The sequence below is a fragment of the Caretta caretta genome, chromosome 5 (assembly GCF_965140235.1).
Source record: "Caretta caretta isolate rCarCar2 chromosome 5, rCarCar1.hap1, whole genome shotgun sequence".
Taxonomy (NCBI): Eukaryota; Metazoa; Chordata; order Testudines; family Cheloniidae; genus Caretta; species Caretta caretta.
Window position 1 is genome coordinate 78388850 of NC_134210.1, and position 26722 is coordinate 78415571.

At 41.3% G+C, this 26722-nt stretch overlaps 1 protein-coding gene across 8 annotated transcripts in view; it reads left to right on the forward strand.

The window, feature by feature from the left end:
- Positions 1-26143, forward strand: part of SRFBP1 (serum response factor binding protein 1) — a 134137-nt gene extending 107994 nt beyond the window's left edge. For 4 of the 8 annotated variants that reach the window (XM_075128621.1, XM_048849401.2, XM_075128620.1 and 1 more), the window contains 4 exons: positions 21195-21276; positions 22587-23340; positions 23864-23901; positions 25133-26143. In XM_075128621.1, the coding sequence (XP_074984722.1) occupies positions 21195-21276; positions 22587-23340; positions 23864-23901; positions 25133-25323 (1065 nt within the window). In that variant the 3' untranslated portion in view covers positions 25324-26143. The remainder of the gene's footprint in view (positions 1-21194; positions 21277-22586; positions 23341-23863; positions 23902-25132) is intronic. The other 4 variants (XM_048849399.2, XM_048849398.2, XM_048849402.2 and 1 more) reach the window with 1 other exon arrangement.
- The last annotated feature ends 579 nt before the right edge of the window (positions 26144-26722 follow it).

Below are 26722 nucleotides of genomic sequence, written 5' to 3' on the forward strand. Positions count from 1 at the left end.
CATCCAGCACAACTTATTTTATCAGCTATTTAAACAAAACAGAATCTAACGCATATCTAACTAGATTGCTTGTTAACTCTTTACAGGAGTTCTGACCTGCATTCCTTCTCTGATCCTGGCAAAAGCAACACAGACCGAGAGAACCCTTTGTTTTCCCCCCTCCAGCTTTGAAAGTATCTTGTCTCCTCATTGGTCATTTTGGTCAGGTGCCAGCGAGGTTGTCTTAGCTTCTTAACCCTTTACAGGTGAAAGGGTTTTTCCTCTGGCCAGGAGGGATTTAAAGGTGTTTACCCTTCCCTTTATATTTATGACAACTGCCTTTTAAGAAGAATGTTTAAGTTTTTAAAAATAACCTTCAATGGCAAGGTTGCATTTTGCAAACAAAGCACGTAAACTACTGGTAACTTGGCTAATGATGCCATAACAAAATCAACTTCATGTTTCCTTATCAAACAATAACTAACAGTTCTACTTTATCAGTGATTATAAAAACTAGAATACCTCAGTCTTAAATTATTCTTATGCTGCTTTATGGTCTTCCTTACTGTCCTGTATGGTACACACAAAGCATTTTTACAAATTCTTGGTGAAAAAGAGAGCCTTCTAAAGGCAGTTGTTTCACAATCCTCCTTAAGGATGGTAGTGGCAGCAGGCATCTCCGAGGCAGGGTGAGTTTGAATGTCTTTTAAGAAGCACAACATTAACTGCATTTCCTAGTTTTCTGAAATTTGAGGGGTTTTGCTTTTTTTTTTTTTTTTAAAACCTTCCTACTAAATACATGTCTTATTCGTAACTTCATTTTAACAAGTATTTTGTGATGGAAAATGTATATAACAAAAACAGTACACTTTCTGCGTGAGTGTATTCTCTTTGTATGTGAGAGATTTGTGTGTATGTGAGAAAAGTCACAAAGGCTTGATCCAAAGCCTGCTAAAGACCGTGAGAGTCTTTCCATTGACTTCAGAGGGCTTTAGAACAGGCACAGAATCACTGCAGTTTTCATTTTGTTCACAAATAAAGTCTATTAGCTACAGAAAACATTCCTGCAATGATCGGTTCCTATTAGTGATATTAAAACTTCTGGTTTTATTGTTAGTGCCTTTAAAAGCAGCATAACCAGATAATTACTTGTGGATTTTTAACATTCTTTGCTTATAAAAAAGTTCTGTTCACAACCATAGAGAAATAACTACTGTATGCAGTCCTCTCTCTTTGTTGGTTTAATATTATTAATGTGCTGTTCAATCTATTTAGTCTTTTGTACTTTGTGTAATATGCTTGTCATTGATGTCTTGCTCTTATGTTTAGTTATAGGCAAAGTGTTCTCACCCAAAATTTGCCATTTAAAAATAATCTGACTCAGTCATTGCAATTCTGTCAATAAATATCTAGTGGTTGTTTGGCAAAAGGAATTTCGCTGTTATTCCAATGCCAAGAAATTTGAAACAAAAAGCAGCTGCTGTTTTTGTGGGACCCATCAAAAATGTTATTCTGCTTCTTATGGTGTAAATTGTGGCCTCATGTAAATGTAAAACTCTAGATGAAGTAATGGAAATTCTACAAGGACATTCAGTGCAGAATTTGATTCAAAGTATATTTCTGATATGAAGCTGTACCTTTAATACTCATCCTTCTGTGCTTTAATAGTGTGTGTATATTTGTAACAGCTACTAGAAGTTCTGTCACCAACATATTTAATGTAGCAGGGAGTATTTCCAGTTATTCCCCAGCAGCAGTAGTGATTATCCTATTTATTTTTGCTCCAAAGATGAATACGCTGCCTTCTGCATCAATCCCCTTTCTTTACCATCTTAGGATATATAAAGCCATGTCCAGGCTCTCAGTTTATAGCAGCATATTTATGCTGAAAATACTGAAAGGGAAATAATACTTTCATGGAAGTGCTTTTCTTTCCCCATTATATTAGATGTGTTATACAGGGTGCAATAAGGAACTGTCAGGATCCCTTTAATGGATATCTATTCAGTGATAACGTGTGCCTCAACTTTACATTATATCTACATATTCAAAACCCTTGCGGAACAATGTGCATTACTTCACTAAATAACATGGTTTCTTTTAGTACAGACACAAAATAACTGAAGATATACAGGAATCACCACTATAGGGTTGGCAGTTTTGTTCATTCATTTGTTTTTGTTAAAATCTGCTTGAAATGGAAATGACTCTGGGTGTATGAAACCATAGTTCCCTGAGAATTTTCCAGGGCAAACAAGAAATGTTAACTTCAAACAAGGATGGCTGTGGCTTTCATAAGACCATTGAAGATGTGAAGAATGTTGCACTAAGGTGTAAAAACTGTCTGTCTGTGAGCAACTCTTCATGACATCTCATTGCCTTCAAAACTGGATCATTTAAACTGAACTTAGAGATACTTAATGCCTGTCTACATAATTTTTTTCCTGCTTTAACTATATTCATTTAGAAACTGATTTGTTAAAGTGGTACAAATCATTTGGAACTGTACTGGTATAAAGATGCTTTATATCAGTAGAGTTTATTCTCCATAATTTACAGGAATAAGCTATATAGATAGTACACACAAAAACTATATTAAAAAAGCATCAAGGCTGGTGCAAAATCAAGCCATCAAAAGTTAGGAAATGCCATCATTAAGGTTGCCCTTGTTTGGCCCACATATGCATGTGTGTTGTGATGGTCTTTAATTACATACTGTTTTTTTCCACATAATCCCCAGAGTAGGTCTGCCCAGTCCATTGAATGAGGCAGGAGTCCATTGGAAAAAAAGTGATCATGTAATTAAAGACTGTACCATACATATACATAGAGGGCCAAATTAAGTGGCAGTCAATTGGGGTGGATTGATTTAAATCAAAGCTTTTTAAATCAATGAGGAGGAAATCTTGATTTAAATTTATTTTAATCATGTTTTTCATTTATACTTTAGTTATTTTTGTAAAGAAATTTTTGATTCTCTTTGGTTCATACCCCTTAAAACATGTTAATTTGCAACTAAATATAGCCTTTACCCTAAATCTGATGCTTCTTTCTGCTAACCACACAGATACACTATATCTATATACATTTATTTGAGCTATTCAATAGGTTAACCTCCATTTATTCATGTTCTTAATTTTTACATTTTTTATAGTTAGAAAATGGTGAATGCTGCAGTTCTTATTTAGTAGGTTAATTTTTTACTTGTGATTTATGTCATGCTGTATTTAGATGGAAAATCAATTTTAAAAGCTCCAAAACAGTATTTTATTTTTTTATTGAATAAAACTACCTTAAATGTGCGAGATCCATATGGGGGGGAAATCAAAACTTTTCTCAAAACATCTTTTGCATTTAACATGTCCTTTAAGATTTTAGCACTAGTAGATCTCATCCTCTCAAACCTAGTTTTTAACTAATAAGTTGGAAGAAGAAACAAATTCCATTATTTTTCACCTTCCAATTGGTTTCTTAACTTTGAATGAACTAGTCAGTGAACTGAAATAGTTGAATAAACAAAAATGAGAGAAATATTCTCTCTACACCTTGAGGAGAGGATGCTGCTGTCAAAATCTGGTTTAGCTCTTCAGCAAACTCTGGTTCCAGGTGCTTGGCAAATGACTTAAATCAATTCAGTGGGGGACTTCCACAAGACTTTCTTTAAAATTTGGCAGCAAAAATTTACTGCTTTAATATATTTTGTATTTAATTTAAATGATTTTAATAGATTATCATTTTTACATAGGTTGTGAGTTTCATATTTAATTTTAAGTAGGTTTATTTTTAAAATATAAATCCATATTTGCTTAAAATTTGAAAATGTCTGTTTTTGTTTTGTTTTGTTTTTTTAAATAACCAATTTTTATCACCATTCAGGGAACTTTTTTCTGGCATTTCCTAACTTGAGGGCTTGGCATTGTAACTTTCAACCTTTAATTTATTTGTGTGTATGTAATTCTATACTTTTAAAATATTAAACTGAAAAAGCAGAAATTCCATAATTTGGAATCATATTATCACCCACTAGTCATCAGCAGTTTTGGAACTTTTAGATCTTCACAGACTTCTACCACTTGAGCTAACAAAGTCACCAATAATAGTCATGTACCAACACTAGAGGAGCATCAGTGGGTTTCACAGATATTTGCCTGCAGCAGAGGAACTGAGTTTTATGAATCTTGGCTTCCATTCCTGGTTTTGGAGGGATTTGTCGGCTAGTAGGCACAGACATTTTTCTGCCCATTGCCCCCAAGCTTGATTCCTTCTGCCTCATCCCTTCAAGCCTATCCCTGTCTCTTTCCTGCCCTTCCCCCTCTCCCACGTACCTTGCCCCCAGTCCCAGCGTCCACTGCCCAGGCCTTGGCGGGGGAGGGGGGGGACGCGGAGGCTGGCTTGGGGAATGGAGGGAAACACCCCCCAGCACTCACCGGCAGCATGGCTGGGGCTGGGCTGCTGAACTTTCCACTGCCGGTGAGTGCAGGCCCAGCCCTGCTGCACCCTTCAGGGGCGGGGCTGGGGCGCGGGCCATGGGGAAGAGGCATGGAGCTGCACAGGGCATCAGGAAATTTTGGTGCTCCAAATTTCCTGGTGCCCTACGCAACTGCGTACTTTGCATATGGGTAAGGTTGGCCCTGCCGGCTTCTCATCCTAATCCCAGTCTCTTTGCCCAGTAAATGCTAGTCTCTCATCTCCAGATTCTACCTTTCCAGTTCCCCATCTAATCTGTCTTTTTCTCCAATCCTGGCTTCAGGATTCCATTCCATTCCCCACCCCCTCACATTTTTCAATCTCAGTCCCAATCTTTTTGCCCAGTCATTGGAAGTTCTCACACTGCACCCTGGGTCCTCTCAAATCGCCTCCCCCTACTTCACTAGTTCTCTGTCCCAGTCTCTTTGCCCAGCCTACCCCAGCTCCTCATCCAATCTTAATCTACCCGTTCTCCCCACCTACTGGCTCCCAGTTCACCAACCCTCCACTCCCTTCCCCTCTGCTCAACCCCCCCCCCCCCACCCCAAAACCCTTACAGTCCTGGTCTCCTTGCCCAAGATATAGTTAACAGAAAATTGGATTAACCACTTACGTTCCTGTGCTTCCCAGAGTGCTCTGAATGAGAGAAATACACAGAATGATGGGTAAAGGGCAGTTATGCATTGTACTATGTTCCCTCCTTGTTCCTCCATGCTAAATTCTTTTGTTCCCTCTATGATGGGAAAATGGCATGGACAGTTCTGGAAAAGGATAGAGGAAATCCTGAGCTTGCATGTTTAGCGGCTGGGAGCTGATTTCATCCCTGTATCGGGGGGATGGGTCTCAGATTTTTATATGTGATGTACTCATAAGGGAATGTAATTGTTTTTTAAGTTGACCCACAAAGGGGGGGAAATAAGTATGGGCCTTTGGTGGGGGAAAGGAGCCTTATAAGCCACCTCTGTAGATAACAAAAAGGTGCAAAAAAAAAAAATCTGCACGTTTTTACATGGGAATTTCTTTTTTTTTTTTGTCAGTTCTGCTTTTCCACCCCTCCCACTCTCCTCTTCCCCCCAAAAATACGGACAGCTGAAGAGGTTGTAGAGTTATGATGTCACAGATATCAAGCAAATTTAATCTGTCTGAGGAGGGAAGTGGGTTTTGTTCAGTTTTATTGAAAACTTTTTTTTGTTAAGACTTGTTTAATGCAAATGTTCTGTAAATAAAGGAAATGAGTGATCTGTCAAAGGTTCATCTCCCTTACATTTATGGACGGAGAATTCTCACTATACATGTCTGCATTTGAATATGACTGAGTCATACTACAGTAATTGCTGTGGGGCTGTAAATTGACCTAACCAATGTCCATTTAAGATGTAGTGTAGACATGACCTAAGCTATGCAAGTGTGGAGACACCTTTATACTATGCAGCAGTGTGACTGTTTCCTTTAAAAATAGTAGGGATGAGGGGTCAGTCTACTCTTGTCCCCAGATGTATCCGTTTAAGGTTCCTGAGACTTTTTGGAGTGGACAAAGGCCTAGGGAAGGGCAGAGGTAGGTATTAGGACAGAGGAAGATGGTCCTGGGTGAATAGATAGTGCTGGGAGTGGGGGGATTTGGGGGAGAGAATCCCAGGCCACTGTTTCTTTGAGGGCCTGGGACCCAGGAAACTGTAGGGCAGGGTGGGGCAAGGCTCCCTGCCAACTGGGACAAGCCTTGGGAAGATTGGAAGCATCTATGCTGCCTTCTCCTTCATAACAGGAGAGATATCAGCAGTGGAAGGATTGCTGCCCTTTTCCAGCCTGCAGGGGAAAGGACTGAGCTACGAAGCGAGACAGCTGGGAGTAGCTGGCTTAAGGCTGCAGCAGACCTGAATATTCGCACTGCCCCAGAACGATGGCTATGGGGCTCTTGTGCCTAGAAGAGGAAACCTGCTGTTATCCAGGAGGAGGGCAGGCACAATTCCTGAATTAAGGAGGAGGACAGTTGGTCCTGAAGGGGCTATAACGGTCTGTATTTGGGAAAGTCTAAAGACCCCACAAGGGGGCATATTATTATAAGTATTCTGGCCTGAATATAAATTATGAAGAACTAAGATGGAACTCAGCATGGCATCCGTAGGGCCACCTCAGACCATGAGGGGGTGCTCTGGGACAGCGCCCATCCATAAACTGGCATATCTGCATTTACATGAGAGGGCTGTACCAATTTAACTATTTTAGTTTAAAAAAAAAATCACCCCCACCCTAAACACACACACACACACGACTGAAATGGTTATACTGGTAAAACTGCCTGTAGACCGGGTCTAAGGATAGTACCTCAGTAGCCTAGAAGACATCTAACAGATCTTCTCCCAGTATGATACAGAATCACTGATGTACCAATGCTGAAATACCTACAATAGGATTTTTGAGTGCAGGGTTTAAATTAATCTCCAATTCTTCTGTGGTATGTATGGAAACCTTGATGTTGCTTGAGCATTTCTGGCATGTGTTAATCATTACTAAATGCACATATTGCCTAATGAACATAATGCTGGAAAATCTGTTTTTCAGTGCCAAGAAGTTGTTAATCTATATGTTTATCTCAAATGCTTTATAGTTTTTCAGTGAACTGAATTTCCATTTCCACGGTACGTCTTTCCGAAAAATGGTTAAACACATATGATGAAAATCTGTTTTCAATTGTGGGCAGACTTTGAGTGTAGTATGCCAAGAAATCTTTTTGTTTTCAATAGCACATCCAACTTTTAAAATGACACATTTATTGTAACAGTACCAGATACCCACTGGGTCATTTATCCCTGTGTGTCCTTACTAGCCCTCACCACCTTTGTAGCATGGCCCAAGAGATTAACATAACTCTTCCCCCTGAGTCTAACTGCAGAAGCACTGATTTTTTTCACCATGTCACAAGTCTGTGTGGGTATAAACTGTTTTATCGAGCTATACCTGATGAGTTATCTTTTGGGGTTTGTGTTTGTGCCTTGGAGCCGCTTAATTGTCTAATAATACTTGAAGGTTAAATCCCCAGGAGTCCCTGTGTTCATCATTCCATCAACAACCTAAATTTGTAATAAAACTTTAGCTATGAGGATTTTGATTCCAGAACTTTTCAACTAATATTTTGATCAAGCAGCCACTTTTCTTGGGCGATCGCATAGTTTTATTAATATAGAGATCAACCCCGTACCCCACCATCCTCAGAACTTTCCTTATTTATTTCTACCATCTGCTTCCACTGAGAGCTTTTGGTGTATGGTCAGTGGTAAACTGCAGAGAACTCAAGATGCATTCAAGTTATTGCTAACTCCTAGAAGTTTTTTCAGAACTCTGTCTCCAGATAGGCTTACAACACATAAATTGAGGGGCATAGTTTGTTCTACCCTCAGCGTGTGTTCTCTTCTTCATTATAGTGGGTGGTAATGTGAAACAGTGAGAACAATAATAGGTTCAGAATTTTCTTTTGGAGTTTGTTGAGTTTGGCCAGTTCCCATCATGCTTAGACATCCAACTCCCTGTTAGAAGCAACTTCCTGCTCTAGTTCTCTCTAACCTGGCTTTTCTCCATTTTCACTTTTTAGTGCTATATGATCAGGTACTGATGTATTGATAGGCCAGTTTCACAATTTGCTCTCCAGAAAAGGTGAAGCATCAGTGTGATGCTCTCAGATCAGCTGTGAAATGGTTAAGAAATTATTTTTATTTATATGTTTATAGTATGCCTCAAGATTTCATTCCAGTTTTGTAACATCTTTTTAGTAAGATTTTTCTACATATTCTTTACAGTTTCTTATCCACTTACAAGCACTGTACATACAATCTTTTGCTCAGCCTTCTTATTTGACCATGTTGTGTTGATGCAGCACAATCACTGTTAATCTCCTTATTTTTACGGATTGCCTGTTTTTTTAAGTACTAGCATCTCCTCTGCTCCTGTTTTTTGCCAAGTTTTGTTCAGCACAGCAAAAACCAAAGAGTAAAAATATTTAGCAATGACATAGTTTTTTAACTTTTCAAAGAAATGTACAAATATGTAATCCTGATGAACAAATACCACTGCTGTCTTCCTCTTCTATATGAATTCTTACAATATGTAATATACTAATGCTTTTTCTAATATATTACTGAATTTATTGATAGGAACCTAGCAGAGCTGTGTGTAAAGTCAAATATGAAGAGTATAGTACCCACCTAGTTTCGAGTGGGGAATTTTTCCACGTGAAAAACAACATAAAATACCAATCAACATGACTGCTGTGTCAATTTAGGCCTGGAAGCATAAACTCTGTGTATGGGTAGGTAACTCAGATTATGTGCATGCCCTGTCCTAGAACTCTTTGCTGTGGTTTCCCACTATAATACCAGTTGTAGTGTTGATTTTATGGACAAAAAGAAGAAGTTGAGAATAATAATGGCTTGTAGATCACCACAGAACTTGCACTTGAGAGATCTGATTTTTATTCTAAGCTCTGTCATAGATCACTTAATCTTTCTATGACTGTTTCCCACTCTAAAAAATAATCGCCGAGCTCACAGAGTTGTTGGGCAGATAAATTAATTTTGCCAGATTAATCCAATGGAACTACACTGACCATTTGTTGTATTCTAAAGCTATTAAGGCTTGTAAAGTGCTTTGACGTCTCATGGAAGACATTAATTATAGAGGTTCAATATATTATGTTGTCTTAATACTACCAGGTCAACTAATATAAATCCAATTAAGAGTATGGGGAAGAGGGTTTGGGTTTGTTTTTTTTTCAAAATTTTAAGGAAAAAAACTCTGAATTCATTCCAGGCAATTTCATGTCTCTGAATTTTCCCTTTATTGTGAAAATGTTGGTACAGTGAATATTTTTTACATCAAATCCTGCAAAGAAAACCTCTATAAAAGGCACTTTTTCACATGAAAACCATTTGCAAAATTCTGATGGGAAGTGAAGTTAGGTCTTTGAAAATCCCCTTGGAAGAGGAAAGGGGATACATCCTTGAAAATCCTCTTGGAAGAAGAGAGGGGAATACATCTTGGAAAATCCTCTTGTTGACATGGTTGCTGGAACAATTTTTATGATGGGGGTGCTCAGAACCATTGAACTAAACTGTAATCCCTGTATATAATGGAATCCTTGTCAAGCCAAGGTGTGCAGCAGCACCCCTAGTTTCATCATCTATGCTTGATGAAAGAAGGGGGTGAGAAACCATGATAGAAACTCATTTACATATTCAAGTATAGTCATTCATTTTTGATGGGAGAAAAAGGAGACAGGTGTGGATGTAGTATAATTGAAGGACAGGTTGCACAGCCTCCAGCATTTTTGGGATATACTTCACTTTATAAGAGGAACAGGGCTAAATGCACGGGATGTGTGAAAGTGGTTAGCCTTGGTCTCAGGCCACGCATATAGAACAGGGCAACTCGCTTACTCTTCAACTGTGCTCAGAAAGTTGGATATTCAAGCCTGCACCTGGGTGCCAGACTCCACCAAAAAAGAAGAGTCAACAGCATTGATGCCAGTCAGTTTGAGAACCGCTGCTCTAGGCTTTTCCCTTACAAAGATTCCCTTGAAAATGGTAACTGACAGAAACCAAAGGGGACCGTAAGATTTCCTGCATGTATTGACTTCTTATGTGAAATGGTTCAGTGAAGTTTGGGTTTTACTGAGAAGTATCAGGTTGCTAACCCTCCAAAAAATCCTTAGGCCAGTGTGATCACAGTGGACAGACAGTAGTGCTGGAACTATGGGTGCTGGGAGTGCTGCCACACCTCCTGGCTTGAAGTAGTAATAAGAAACACCAAATGCCTGGTTTCCATCATCAGCACCCCCACTATATAAATTGTTCCAGCACCCCTATGGATAGATGTCAGCTACAGCTGAAAACATTTCATAAATCTACTCAAAAATGCTAGGGTCATCTCTGTTGACATTTACTGATGCTCATGCTGACTTGTTTGCTCACTCAGGCAGCTGCTGCAAGTGGAACGTCTCACCTACAGTGCTGCTAAAAGCTTATGAAAGTCACTCCATGTAGTCCCTACACTCCAGACCACCCCTGACCCTTGGCAGCTGCTCCAATATTGCATAAAGAGCTGAGGAGGCTGGGTCAACTGAGTGGGAATCCTGCAGCTGCTGCAATCCACTTCTCTCTCTTCCATTGCCTACTTCCCCATCCCCAGCTCAGAACTTGAGGAGCCAATGCTGGTGTTCTTGGTTCCGCACAACATATAGTTTGCAAGTCTGAAAATTAGCTTGTATAACTAGCATAAAATGTCACTTGTGGAGCTTAACTAGACATGGTAGTTGTTAACAGACGATTCCTTCCTTTCACAAATATTATGGACCGTACAGCACGCGGCTATAAGCATAGGAATATTGTCATTGGCCATGTCCAGCTTCCCATACAGGCATCACCAGTGGGTTTTTAAATGGCCAAATTCACACTCCAGTCATTCTGCACTTGTTCAGCCTGTTGTTGAACCGCTCCTTGTTGCTGTCAAGTTGCCCCATGTACGGCTTCATAAGCCACAGCATTAATGGGTAGGCAGGGTCTCCAAGGGTCACAATGGGCATTTCGACTTCACCTACTGTGATTCTGGTCCGGAAAGAAAGTCCCTGCTTGCAGCTTCTTGAACAGGCCAGTGTTCCGAAATACGTGCGTCATGCACCTTTTTGGACCAGCCTGTGTTAATGTCCGGGCAACGTCCACAAGTGCCTGGAGAACCATTGAGAAATACCCTTTGCAATTAATGACCCTGCACACTTCCATCAACATGTGTCCAACAGTCTACTTTCCCACTCTGAACTGGTTAGTGACCAATCGGTAGCAGTCTGGAGTAGCCAGCTTCTATAGTGCAGTTGCCACACACTTCTCCAATAACAGGGCAGCTCTCATTCTCATGTCCTTGTGCCGCAGGGCTAGGGCGAGCTCATCACACGGTCTCATGAATGTGGCTTTCCTCATCCGAAAATTCTGCAGCCACTGCTAGTCATCCCAGGTGTGCATCATGATTTGATCCCACCACTCAGTGTTTGTTTCCCGAGCCCAGAAATGGTGTTCCGCTGTGGTCAGCACCTCCCTGAAAGTCACAAGCAATCTCGTGTCATAGCTCCTATGCATGGCTAGATCAACGTCGCACTACTCTTGCCTTTGTAGTTTAAGGAATAACTCCACTGCCACTCGTGATATGTTGATCAGAGCGAGCAGCATACCCGTCAGCAGTTCGGGATCCATTCCTGCAGCCTGAAAGAGGCAGCGCCCACAGTACACAAACTGTTGAAAGATGGCACCAAATGCAGATGAAGCCCAGGGTTTGCTGGGATGCGAAGCAATGCATCACGGGGCATTGGGACTAGACTCAGGATGCCCCACGACCCCCTCCGCCTTCTCATAAGTCTTACTGTCAAAAGAGAAAGTGGTGCTCTGTGGGATAACTGCCCAGAGTGCACCACTCAAAATAGTACAGCAAATGTGAACATGCAATTGCACAGGCAGCTGTCAGTGTGAACACACAACAGGGGTTTTCCTTATGCGCTCTCTGAGCGACGCTGTAACTGCTGGTGCTGTAACTTTGCCAGTGTAGACGTGCCATTAGTGAGCCAAAAAGTTTTGAAGGAGCCCCTTGTTAAAATGACCGCCCTGCACCTTTAAGCGGAGGGGTATTTGACTGGCTGGCCGAACAAGGGAACTATGCTTTATGGCTTGGGGGAAAGGGGAGATGGAAAACTGCTGCAAAGGGTCAGCGAGGTTGCTGACTCATCCCCCGGGAATGAGGGATTGAAAAGGGACAGCCCTGTGCCTTACCCCTCCCTTTTGCATGAAGCAGTGTGGATCTGCAGGCACAGTATTGTCCTTTGGGCACATAGGCACACATCTGAGTTGCTCGAGCGTTCGCAGCTGGGCTTCTGTGGTGAAGCAGTACTCATTGGTGTCCAAAGAGGGGCATGTTATGGGATCAGCTGATACCGCTGATGTATGTTGTGTGGGCCCATCACCGGCCACCAGATATAATTGTGGTACACATTGTGGGAAACAATTTGGGAATGCTTAAAAGGGTGAAACTAATGCTCAGAACAAGGAGGGACTTGAGGCTGATCCTTAAAATTTTTCCAGGAGTTAACTTTGCATGGTCAGTTATGCTTCAGCACAGGGTCTGGCAGGGAGCCATTATCCCCCCAGGGTGGACAAGGCCAGGAAGTATGTGAATAAGGGGGCAGTAATTTCACATCCTGGCATAGTATATGGATCACCAGAGTTGTTTCGGGAGGATGGGGTTCACCGCTCAGACTTAGGTGCTGTCGTGTTTTTGACTGATCTAAAAGAGGACATTAGGTGAGGTCTGGGAATCTTACCAGGTTTGGGGAGGAGCAGCCAAGCTAATGGTTTTTGCCTCTTTGTGGCAAATGTTCAGTGCAGTTACTCCATAGGAAAAGTATACAGTGACCGGATAAATGGCTTGGGAAAGGACTTAAAAAAAGTTGTTTGGTAAAGGAGTGAACAGGGGGCAGTTGGGGACTCCTATGATTGGTACGGCAGGGAGCCAACCCCTATTATTATAGCCCACCTTAACCCTCCTGTGAGGATGGGGTGGATGGTAAGGTCCCAGCAATGGATTTCCTGGAGGGACATGAATGGGAAAAATGGGGGAGCTGGTAAAATCCCCCTGGTTAATTATGGAATAAACATGAGATTACCTGCACTGTACACTTTTTATCTGCTGGATAGTCCCAGGCATCTGATAATAAAGTTTGCTGCATGATTAGACCTATATCCCATATCTCCTGTCTTCTTTCCATATAGCCAGACAATGTTGGCATCTCATGACTGCCCAGGTTGGATGTAGAGTACAGAAGGAGCCAGTCACTGAACAGTAAATATATTACTCGACTCCTTTATTCACATTGCACCTCCCAGACTGGATGCTGAATGAGGGAGGAGGATCCTATGGAAATAATATGTGGTGATGCAGTTAGGTATTGTCATAAATGCATACGTACAAGAAGATAGAGATGTGATTGTTCATGCAGCCTTAAGCATTTCCTGATAGTTTGAGTTTCTCATTGCAACTTTTACATTCTTTTAGCATTGTTTTTAGTTTGACATATTATATATTGGATAGAAGACAACTATAGAAATACCAAAAAAATAAAATTTCTGTTTATGCACATCTAAGTAAATATTAGGTTTTGTAAGTTTAAGCTTCTTGATAGAGAGCCAGGAAAACCGGATTTTATTGTTGCATGCCAGAAACTTGCTTTATGACTTCAGGTAAGTCACTGGGGCTAATCTGTACTTCAGTTTCTCAGTCTGTAAAATGGGGATAATGTCTACTTTTGAAAATACTGAGACTTTTGCATGAAAGACACACATTAGTGAAAAGTGGTACAAGAAATAGTATGGCTTCATACAAATAAATATTTACCATTCCAGCATTTTCATAAATAATCAGATTTAGTGTTGTGTTTTTCCTCTGTGGGTAGATTTAACATTTTTCCTTCTAAATTAGATTTTCTGTCAGTGTTTTTCGTACTATAAAACTCTTATGTTCAATTTGTTTTTCCATAAGATTGGATATGCCAAAAAGTCCAGAAATAGGAAGTGTTTAAGGATAAGAATGTCACATTGTATGTTTATGGCTGCTATCTCCTAATGTAGATAGTGTTTGCGAGTATTTTTCTATAAGAAAAATGTGAGTATTCCATATAAACTGGCAAATAAACTTAAACCCTTTTCCATAAATACTTGAATTAAAGAACACCAGATGTTGCACAGAAGCTACTGCTGCTTTGTGAACTTTATGGTATACACTTTCTAAACCCACAGGAAGCGTCTGAGGGGGAAAGTATATTAATTAAGTTCAAAAATACATTTTCCAGCTATAGAAAAATCTCCAAAGAAAATACCTTTTGATCTTCAGCAATGTGAGCAGGCTGTCCCAGTAGTCTGGGAGCAGAATACACTGTTGTCACATGGGATCTAGATTTTGGCTTCTAGTTCTCTAGGCCAAACCAGCCTGCGAGTAAGCCAGCTGAGGCCCATTGGAGACGGAACATGTATGTCTCTTGGACCATCTCCTCTGGCCAATGTTCAGAGCATCGCAGACTGTCTGCAAAGGGAACATTTTCCAAGCCCTCCTTGACCTGAGGAAAGATTTCTGCGATATGGGGGACTTGGGGAGAAGGAAAATTGCTGGCAAGCCCAGAAAATCATCTCCTCAAACAAGAAATATGACCTAAACAGTATGGTCTTCTGCTAAGATGTTGAGTTTCCCTTACTATTTTGTAACTTTTTCCCTAGGGCTGGCCAGAAAACATTTGTTTCCAAAGAAGTTGGAGAGTTTGAAATTTTTTTTTTATTCTGATATGGAATGTGGGAGAGAAACCCACCCGGCCCTGGTCTACACTAGGACTTTAGGTCGAATTTAGCAGCATTAAATTGATGTAAACCTACACCCGTCCACATGATGAAGCCCTTTATTTCGACTTAAAGGGCTCTTAAAATCGATTTCCTTACTCCACCCCAGACAAGTGGATTAGCGCTTAAATCGGCCTTGCCGGCTCAAATCTGGGGTACTGTGGACACAATTCGACGGTATTGGCCTCCGGGAGCTATCCCAGAGTGCTCCATTGTGACCGCTCTGGACAGCACTCTCAACTCAGATGCCCTGGCCAGGTAGACAGGAAAAGAACCGCGAACTTTTGAATCTCATTTCCTGTTTGGCCAGCGTGGCAAGCTGCAGGTGACCATGCAGAGCTCATCAGCAGAGGTGACCATGATGGAGTCCCCGAATCGCAAAAGAGCTCCAGCATGAACTGAACGGGAGGTACGGGATCTGATCGCTGTATGGGGAGAGGAATCCGTGCTATCAGAACTCCGTTCCAGTTTTCGAAATGCCAAAACCTTTGTCAAAATCTCCCAGGGCATGAAGGACAGAGGCCATAACAGGGACCCGAAGCAGTGCCGCGTGAAACTGAAGGAGCTGAGGCAAGCCTACCAGAAAACTAGAGAGGCGAACGGCCGCTCTGGGTCAGAGCCCCAAACATGCCATTTCTATGATGAGCTGCATGCCATTTTAGGGGGTTCAGCCACCAGTACCGCAGCCGTGTTGTTTGACTCCTTCAATGGAGATGGAGGCAACACGGAAGCAGGTTTTGGGGACGAAGAAGAAGATGATGATGATGATGATGAGGTCGTAGGTAGCTCACAGCAAGCAAGCGGAGAAACCGGTTTTCCCAACAGCCAGAAACTGTTTCTCACCCTGGACCTGGAGCCAGTACCCCCCAAACCCACCCAAGGCTGCCTCCTGGACCCGGCAGGCGGAGAAGGGACCTCCGGTGAGTGTACCTTTCAGAATACTATACATGGTTTAAAAGCAAGCATGTGAAAGGATTAATTTGCCCTGGCATTCGCGGCTCTCCTGGATGTACTTCCAAAGCCTTTGCAAAAGGTTTCTGGGGAGGGCAGCCTTATTGCGTCCTCCATGGTAGGACACTTTACCACTCCAGGCCAGCAGCACGTACTTGGGAATCATTGTACAACAACGCACTGCAGTGTATGTTTGCTGGCGTTCAAACAACATCCGTTCTTTATCTCTCTGTGTTATCCTCAGGAGAGTGAGATATCATTCATGGTCACCTGGTTGAAATAGGGTGCTTTTCTTCAGGGGACACTCAGAGGTGCCCGTTCCTGCTGGGCTGTTTGCCTGTGGCTGAACAGAAATGTTCCCCGCTGTTAGCCATGGGGAGGGTTGAGAGGATAGCCACGCGGTGGGGGGAGGCAAAATGCGACCTTGTAACGAAAGCACATGTGCTATGTATGTAATGTTAACAGCAAGGTTTACCCTGAAAGAGTGTAGCCACTGTTTTATAAAATGTGTCTTTTTAAATACCGCTGTCCCTTTTTTTTTCTCCACCAGCTGCATGTGTTTCAATGATCACAGGATCTTCTCCTTCCCAGAGGCTAGTGAAGATTAGAAAGAAAAAAAAACGCACTCATGATGAAATGTTCTCTGAGCTCATGCTGTCCTCCCACACTGACAGAGCACAGACAAATGCGTGGAGGCAAATAATGTCAGAGTGCAGGAAAGCACAAAATGACCGGGAGGAGGGGTGGCGGGCTGAAGACAGGGCTGAAGCTCAAATGTGGCGGCAGCGTGATGAGAGGAGGCAGGATTCAATGCTGAGGCTGCTGGAGGATCAAACCAGTATGCTCCAGTGTATGATTGAGCTGCAGCAAAGGCAGCTGGAGCACAGACTGCCACTACAGCCCCTGTGTAACCAACCGCCCTCCTCCCCAAGTTCCATAGCCTCCACACCCAGCCTCCATCCAACCAGCCACTCCACCAAAGAGGATTGCCCAAAACACAGAAGGCTGGCATTCAATAAATTTTAAAGCTGTAAACTTTTAAAGTGCTGTGTGGCATTTTCCTTCCCTCCTCCTCCACCACCCCTCCTGGGCTACCTTGGTAGTCATCCCCCTGTTTCTGTGATGAATGAATAAAGAATGCATGAATGTGAAGCAACAATGACTTTATTGCCTCTGCAAGCGGTGATCGAAGGGAGGAGGGGAGGGTGGTTAGCTTACAGGGAAGTAGAGTGAACCAAGGGTCGGGGGGTTTCATCAAGGAGAAACAAAGAGAACTTTCACACCGTAGCCTGGCCAGTCATGAAACTGGTTTTCAAAGCTTCTCTGATGCGTACCGTGCCCTCCTGTGCTCTTCTAACTGCCCTGGTGTCTGGCTGTGTGTAACCAGCAGCCAGGAGATTTGCCTCAACCTCCCACCCCGCCATAAACTCCCACCCCGCCTCCCCCTTACTCTCACAGATATTGTGGAGCACACAGCAAGCAGTAATAACAGTGGGAATATTGGTTTCGCTGAGGTCTAAGCGAGTCAGTAAACTGCGCCAGCATGCCTTTAAACGTCCAAATGCACATTCTGCCACCATTCTGCACTTGCTCAGCCTGTAGTTGAACAGCTCCTGACTACTGTCCAGGCTGCCTGTGTACGGCTTCATGAGCCATGGCATTAAGGGGTAGGCTGGATCCCCAAGGATAACTATAGGCATTTCAACATCCCCAACAGTTTATTTTCTGGTCTGGGAATAAAGTCCCTTCCTGCAGCTTTTGAAACAGACCAGAGTTCCTGAAGATGCGAGTGTCATGTACCTTTCCCGGCCATCCCACGTTGATGTTGGTGAAACGTCCCTTGTGATCCACCAGAGCTTGCAGCACTAATGAAAAGTACCCCTTGCGGTTTATGTACTCGGCGGCTTGGTGCTCCAGTGCCAAGATAGGGATATGGGTTCCATCTATGGCCCCACCACAGTTAGGGAATCCCATTGCAGCAAAGCCATCCACTATGACCTGCACATTTCCCAGGGTCACTACCCTTGATATCAGCAGATCTTTGATTGCGTGGGCTACTTGCATCACAGCAGCCCCCACAGTAGATTTGCCCAATCCAAATTGATTCCCAACTGACCAGTAGCTGCCTGGCATTGCAAGTTTCCACAGGGCTATTGCCACTCGCTTCTCAACTGTGAGGGCTGCTCTCATCTTGGTATTCATGCGCTTCAGGGCAGGGGAAAGCAAGTCACAAAGTTCCATGAAAGTGCCCTTACGCATGCAAAAGTTTCGCAGCCACTGGGGATCGTCCCAGACCTGCAACACTATGCGGTCCCACCAGTCTGTGCTTGTTTCCCGAGCCCAGAATCGGCGTTCCACAGCATGAACCTGCCCCATTAGCACCATGATGCATGCATTGGCAGGGCCCATACTTTCAGAGAAATCTGTGTCCATGTCCTGATCACTCACGTGACCGCGCTGATGTCGCCTTCTCTCCCGGTATCGCTCTGCCAGGTTCTGGTGCTGCATATACTGCTGGATAATGCGTGTGGTGTTTAATGTGCTCCTAATTGCCAAAGTGAGCTGAGCGGCCTCCATGCTTGCCTTGGTATGGCGTCCGCACAGAAAAAAGGCGCGGAACGATTGTCTGCCGTTGCTCTGACGGAGGGAGGGGTGACTGACATGGCTTACAGGGTTGGCTTACAGGGAATTAAAATCAACAAAGGGGGTGGCTTTACATCAAGGAGTATTTCAGGCAGGATTTCATGGAGGGTTCCAATAAGAAATGGTGCACCTAAGTAATTGTTCTTATTGGAACAAGCAGGTTGGTCTGGCCTCTGATTGATACATGGCTAGATTTACCTCGCTGCACCTTCTCTGTGAGTGACTGCAGTGTGACCTAGAGGAATGAGTCCCCTAGACGGGGGAGAGGGGGAAGTACAAAACAAATCTGGTTTATTTCTTGTTTTGATCCACTCCATCTATCTTTTACATCTTTGGCTGGCAGCAGACGGTGCAGAAGGACTGCAAGCCATCCACATCTCATGGCTGCTCGGCAGAAGACGGTGCAGTAGGACTTCTAGCCATCCTCATCTCTTGCCTGCCTGGCAGAAGATGGTACAGTAGGACTGCTAGAAATCCGTATCGCCTGCCTGCTCACCATAAGATGGTTCAATAGGACTGACTGCAGGACTAAAGAGAATGACGTGGTCAAGTCACTCCAAATTTAGTCCCTGCGCACATGTCTGCCCAGGCGCTCCTGGCCGAGATGGCCAGGAGCACCTCGGACATGATGATGACTGCTATCAGTCGTGCTGTACCGTCTGCTGCCACAAGGCAGTGGGTTGCTGCTGCTGTGTAGCAATGCAGTACCATGTCTGCTAGCACCCAGGAGACATACGGTGACAGTTACCTGAGCGGGCTTCATGCTTGCCATGGTATGGAGTCTGCACAGGTAACTCAGGAAAAAACGCGTGAAACGATTGTCTGCCCTTGCTTTCACGGAGGGGGGGAGGGAATGGGGGCCTGACGATATGTACCCAGAACCACCTGCGACAATGTTTTAGCCCCATCAGGCATTGGGATCTCAACCCAGAATTCCAATGGGCAGCGGAGACTGTGGGAACTGTGGGATAGCTACCCACAATGCAACACTCCGGAAGTCGACTCTAGCCTCGGTACTGTGGAAGCACTCCGCCGAGTTAATGCACTTAGAGCATTTTCTGTGAGGACACACACACTCGAATATATAAAAACGATTTCTAAAAAACCGACTTCTATAAATTCGACCTAATTTCGTAGTGTAGACATACCCCTAGTGTTGCCAATAGCTTGACATTTAGGGCACTCACTTCCAAACCAGGCACAGTAGGAACTTGAACCTGGGTCTCCCACATTCAAGGTGATGAACACAGGGCTATTAGCAGTACTGGGTTTGGTGTCTCTTTCCCCTTCACCCCACAAAATCCATCCTGGATCTGATATGCCTTCCCAATCAGTTTTGCTTATTAAGAACTTTGCAGTAAAGTGAGGACAATGTCGTGACTGAAGAACAATCTTTCTAATAACTGCCTGTTGTCTTTCAACATACAAAGAACTAGGAACTGAAAATCACAAGGCTAGGAGAGGAAAGAAACACCATCCCATAGTACTTTTACCCTAATTACTATAAATTCCTCCTTTTGCCTCCATGACACCCAAATTGTCCTCTGTCTCCCTTATTTCTTCATACAAAAACACAAACCCCAATATCATCCTTGCCTTTCAATCTGACCATGTTAACCTGCTCTTTAAATCCCTCCAATGGCTTTCTCTGCTCAGCTGCATCAAATTTAAGCTTACCTTTGCCTTCAAGACCCTGTATAACTCTGCACTTAACACTTACCCACCCATCTCTTTATCCATCTTCCCTTATCTCCTCTGCTGTACTAATGCCAGCCTTGATGCCTCATTCCACCTGCTTCTCTCACAAATATCTCTATTCCTTTATCCAAACCACCCCATGCAAATGGAATGCCCTCTTTGAGCTGGTCCACAAGGTTACTACCTTCTTCATGTTCAGATACTTCCTGAAAGTTAACTTCTACTGTGACTCCTACAAGAAGTCAGGTGGTTGCTTATTCCTATTTATCCACAGCTTTTTCATAACGTCTATTTAAAAAAACACAAGTGTGTTGTGTTTTTCAAACTGTGCTACTAAGATGTGGCTATTTGCTACTTTGACTACCTTACTTAGCTTTGTACGTTTCTCCTCTACCCCTTCATCTGTTTGCCTTTTAGACTGGAAAGTCCTTGGAGACAAGGAGCAATGTTGTCTCATGTTTGGAAAGCATCTAATACATTGTGAGCTCTATTGGAAATAATAGTAATGACTTCAAAATTTAGTCTCTAGAGCTCTATGAAAAAAAGATGAACAATATTATCTGACTTAAGTTATTACCCCTCCAGCCAAGAGAAGGTGGCCTTGTGTATACAGTCCTCTTCCGCCTTTTTTGAATTATTGTAGACCAATATAGCAAATATGCAGTGAATGTAAAATTGTAGTGTGTTGTTCAAGCCTGGAAGATGTGCAGACAATCTATTCTTAAACATAAACATCACAATATCACTCATAGTTAATAATAGGGCAATTGCAATGGTGCATATTTGTAATGTTCTTATCGGTAGCCCCATAGTCAAATTCTTTCATGCTCCTTGGGATGACGTGAGATTTTAATTTAAGACAAATGTGAGGTGTGCAGGCCTGGTAACATTTCAACTTTCATTGTCTTGGAGTTTTTGTTTTTTAGTGGGCTGGGAGGGCTATACACTGTCACTAGTGTGTCTTATAGTATGGATCAGGAAAATCTACACAACCACCTTATCACCATACAACATTTCTTATTTATTTTTCATTTTTTTATACAGCCAAATTCCACTGCAGCTGACAGAGCGACTGCTAGACTAGCAACACACCCACTGTTGAAGACAAAAATTGCTGATATTAAAGGTATGAAATAGACAGTCTCATCTTGTGCACAAACAAATACAGGAATTTGAACATTATCTTGTTCTATCCCTTAAAAATGTTGTTTTGGAAGAGGTAATATAATTACTCTGTCTCAAATAGGGATGTTTGTCGTAACCGCACAGATGAATTGTAAACGTTTTACAGTTAATTTCTGAACACTGAAGCGTCCTGTATTCTGTAAGGAACTGAATTTTTAATAAAAAGAATATAAATGAATATGAATATATATAAAAATAACGAATATGTCATGTATCAATAATAAACTGGCTTATTATAGCCTGAATATGTTGGTCATTTTTTATATTAAATTGCTTCCATGTTTGTTCTCTGCTTTTAACCCAGAGTAATAGTATTTGCTATTAGGTGTATATACTGTTTGCTAATAGGTGTATGTACTGTTACACATTTGTATTACCGAATTTAAGCCAGCTAGCTGAGATGAAGTCACAGACCTAAAATAGTTTTGTAATATTAACTGCTTAGCAGGTTAATAGGTCTAAAACTCTCAGTTGTATAGCAGCTTGCAGACAGAGGGGATTATATGATTCATAAAATCCAGAAGTCTCTGCTGAATTGGTGCTGCATCCTGTTTAGAGCAACACCTATATTGATTCTATAAAGACTCTATATTGGAGGTATTTAAGGCTGGGGTTTTTAAAGTAGGCTAAAGCAGTTTGCACCATTTCCAGTATGGACATAGCTCGTTTTTCACCACAACATTCACATACCCTACACACCACCGCTAATGGTGTACGGTTTAGATATAGGCTAAAAGAAGGTTGAGACATGTTGGTTGGTGCTCTCTGTTGGGCAAAGAGCAGATATGGAAAATTCCAAGCCAAAGGGTGAATGTTTCAGAAAAAAATTAGCTTATGAAAAAAGGTTATGGTGGAAATAACCTTAGCTAATAACAGGCACTGCTAGGTGCCTATGATTATACGTGTGTGTGTATATAACGTGTGTTTGCAGATTTCCACACTCAAAATATCATCTAACATTAACTTGAATCAATGAAAATCATCTGATGCTGAGAAGTTCGCTGCATGCAGTTGGAGCCCTCACTCAGTTCTGATTTCCCCGCTTTTCCTCTTTGACATTACTTCAAGCCATTTTCAGCCCCTACTTTTACTTTCTAAATGATCTAGTGAAGGCACCAAAAATATCTCATACTTGCTCAGCATAGTGGATCTAACTTGCAAACATAGTGTCAGAGCCCCTTGAGCATTATTTTAACTAATGTGTGTACTGTCGTGATGCTGCAATAACTCTATTTGCTATTATTTTTGTAGCTGCTGTAAAAGCCTTTAAGGATGCAAGACGGAAGCCACCTAAAACTCAATCTTCAGATGACCATAAATCAGAAGAACAGCTTTCTCAAAAGCCTAAATTGAGGCAACAGTCTAATAGCAATGTAGATAACCAGACACATACACTGGTTCTAAAACAGCAAGACGCTAAAACAAAGGTGAATGTGAAAACAGCCACTAACATAGAAAATAAACAAATCTGCGAGAGAGAATGTGAGCAGAAAACTTTAGAAATTGAAAGAACAGATTCTCCAGGTGATTTGTCATTACAAACTTCAGAAAAACATGCAGTAGTTCAGGATCAAACCGAAATAACAATTGACTTGCCAAAAAGAAAAAAACTTACAAGTGCGAACAAGTTCAGGATAACAAACAAATCAAACAGTGATGTCAGTGATATGGAAAAATTTGATAACAAGGAGTATTTTGATGACAGCACGGAAGAGAGGTTTTATAACCAGTCATCCGATTCTGAAGATACTGATAGTGATGACGATTTCTTCATTGGCAAAGTAAAGAAAAAGAAGAAGAAAGTGGCAGATAGTGACCTTTCTTCAGCAAAGGAAAAGAAAAGACTCAAAGAAGCATTACTAAACAAAACAAAGGACTCAAAGTTCATGATGATGCAGGATGTGATCACAGAAGAATGTAAACCAAATGCAAAAGCAATGAAGTTGGAATCAGTATTTTGCAACTCTCTGTCCAGATCTGATCAGAAATCCAAAAATATGAAGAGGTACTTTTTTCCATTTCAGTTATAGAAATTATAGAGTAATTATTATGACTTGTAATATTTCCATCGAATGAGCAGAATTTCAGCCAATCACTGCTCAGAGTATTTGGATTGGCATTTTGTAGCCAGTCACATTATTCTTCCTTGACCATTATGCATTTTTCAAATTTTTCCCTGCTCAGGAAAGTTATTCATGTGTCAGTATCAACAGAAAGTCCTAAAAAGATGCTCACAGCAATGTAACTGCTCCTGACCATCATAAAAGTTGAACTCTAAAGCTCAAGATGAGCCAACAACCAAAATCAGTTTTATATTCAAAAATATAAATTATATATAGTTCTTGCATTGGTTTACATGTCAGTTTCACTTTAATGTTAACCAATTGCAAAAGCTGTTTATTGCTATCATACCCTAGTGCCATGTAGATTATCCAGCAAGTATGGTGGAGCTGGCCATTTTTTCAAACAAATATTTTATTATTATTCCTTTCTTGAAAGATCTTTAATACTATTTTCTTGTTTTTTAGAAATGTTAACTATCAGACTTCCAAAAATAGAAGAACAGGTATGTGTCCATGGTACTGCTGCTCCATTTGAATTCCTTAAAATGCCAAAAGTAAAACCTGTCAATCTGTACTTATGCCTGTAGGGCTAATCACAATGAGGTATTCTGTTTTGTTTCATATTTCAGTTTAGGACTTGTCTCCATGAAAACAATTAGTTTGCGGCAAGCTGGGGTGAGAATCTACCCCCTACTAACCTGTCATAAACTGTCTGTGTGGACCCTCTTGACATGCATTAACTATGTTAATGTGCTTTCATTTACTTCCATTTCAGAGAGGACTAGATCAAAGAATGTAAATGTGCATCAGCATGATCTACATGGACAGTTAGTCTGCAGCAGGCCAGTGCAGCGTAGATTCACACCCCGTCTTGCCACGAACTAAATGTTCATGGAGACAAGCCCTTAGTGACATTTATTCACATATTTTTGTTTGAGTCATCAAGGGATTGCACTTGCCGTTTAACTTGTAGTAACTGTTTGATGCTATACATTTCCATGGTTTGAAATAGTTACCAAAAGCAAGCATCCTACAGGTCTGTACTCAGCCACCTTTCCCCACGTAAAGTAATATCTTACTCCATGAAGCTACTCATGGAAAAAGGTACAACCTGAGTGTGAGTAAAGGTGGCGGAATACAACCCTTAATCTCATCAAGTGGTTCATCCCAGCAAATTATTTTAGCCACTTGAATATTTTACCCAGATTATGGCTCATTCTGCACTTTCAAGGATTAGAATTTTTTTGCTGCATCAAAGAAATTATGTACCGAATATTGAAAGTGCTACTCTAAAATCAGATGTCCAGTGACTCATCCCTCATTGGTGTACTGTACAATAAACTCAGATTGTGATGACTCTTATGCATGGTAATTAAAATTCCACCCAAATTTTGCATTGAAACCCCAGTGCCTTCTGCCATCTTGACCATATCTGCTGTTCATGACCTGTCAGTTTGCTGATTTGTGAGAAGAGGGATAATCTTCCTGGGTATTTTTTAAAAAAAGTATAAAGTATAGTCATGTGTTCATATGTGTATATTATGCGTGTCTCATTAGGAATGGATATTGGAGATTATATGGTATGTCTCACTTATTCTATATTGGCTTAGTTATATTGGCTTCCAGTAAATACCTACCCTTATCTTCCGGTTTTTACAGTATGTATTACCTGGTTTTGTGTATGTTCATAACATAGTTGCATTTAATGCTTTTTTTATTGTATTTTATGCACAGCTTTTCCAAAAAATGAACTGCGGGTAAAGGGAAAACAACTTGCTAAAGCTGCTGGTAGACAGTATGAAAATAAAAAAGAGCATTTAGAGCAACCACTTCATCCTTCGTGGGAAGCAAGCAAGAAGCGTCGGGAACAAATATCTCAAATTACAGCATTCCAGGGGAAAAAAATTAAATTTGATGATGATTAAACTTTTTTAATATAAATTCATATTTTTAAAGAAGATTCTTCGAGTTCCCCTCGAGTTCGGTGTCTACTTTTGAGATGTAACAACTTGTGTTTTGGCTGGACCTTTGTGACCCTGGTGTTATAGATTGAAAAGAGAATATTTATCTTCTTGATTGAGATAATATGTGCAAAGTTGTTTGGAAAGTAAACCTTTTACAGTATTTGAGAACTAGTGCCTTTTTCAAATCATATTTACATGTATAAACTAAATAGTATCCTAATCTTGTGAAATCGGTGACGTAGTCTTTTAAAGGTTTTTTAGCAAGGGAAAAGCTATTCCAGATTTGTTTATAATGAAGATTGTTTCATTTGCTCAGTTTGTGCTATATTAGTTGACTAATGGGGATGTCACATAGTATCAGATTCAGAGTTCAGTTCTATAGTGCCACCAGCTGTGAAACCCACAATGAAGTCAAGAAGGGGTTTATGGAGATATTTTGTGCTCTGTAGTAGTTGGGAGTTTTGACTTGCTTCTATTTCCTCTGTGGCGTTTTGCGTTATGTAAGGTACGCTCAAGAGAATTATTTAAGGACTTCCATATCAGAAGAGATGGGAAGGGTAAGTGCTCCTATCTAAGAAAACATTGTTAAAATAGTTCATTAAAGCATATGTTTAAAATATCAAAATATTTACTCTTGTCTTAGCTGGAAGATGTTAAGAGCACTGTTAGCTCTGAAGACATTTGCTAAATTCCATAAATGCATGAAGCAAGCAGAAATGGAGATCAGTAGTGCTTAAGGTAAACTCTAGGTAGCAATAAAAACTTGCCATCTAAAAAATAATCATCTTTCTTGATTAGATCAACAATTTTGATAACTAAAGTGCACAGTCATGAGCATTCCTGTACTGAAAGGAAAATTCAGTGTGCCCCACTTAATTTAAATTGCATATAAAAGTACCATCTGATCAAATGCTATTGATTTTTTTCCTCCAAAGATCTTGTTTTTTTGATATCCTAACTGTTGGAAGGGCATTTGACTGTGCTGGATGGAGCTATCAGTTTAGTGTTTAGGAGTTCCTGGGATCGGGGTGAGGGGAGATGGTTTTTAGCCATATTTTTTTCTTAAAAGGTCTTTCATATTAGTTAATTTTAAAAGATCTATGAACTTAATTGTAACTGCCTCTTCCTCGTGGTTTAATTAGGTGCTACTGTCCTTTATACAATTGGTCTGAATCAATTCCATAAAACATATACACAATTAATAATATGGATATTCTATGCTATGCATTGCTATCCGTACAGCAGGAAGGTTTTTATATCGAAAGTGATGTTCTCTCCCTTCCTGCATTACGTTGCAGCCTTGGAGGAATGTGGATTTCAATTAAGTTTGTGCCCCAGGATATTTTAGTTTTTTTTAATT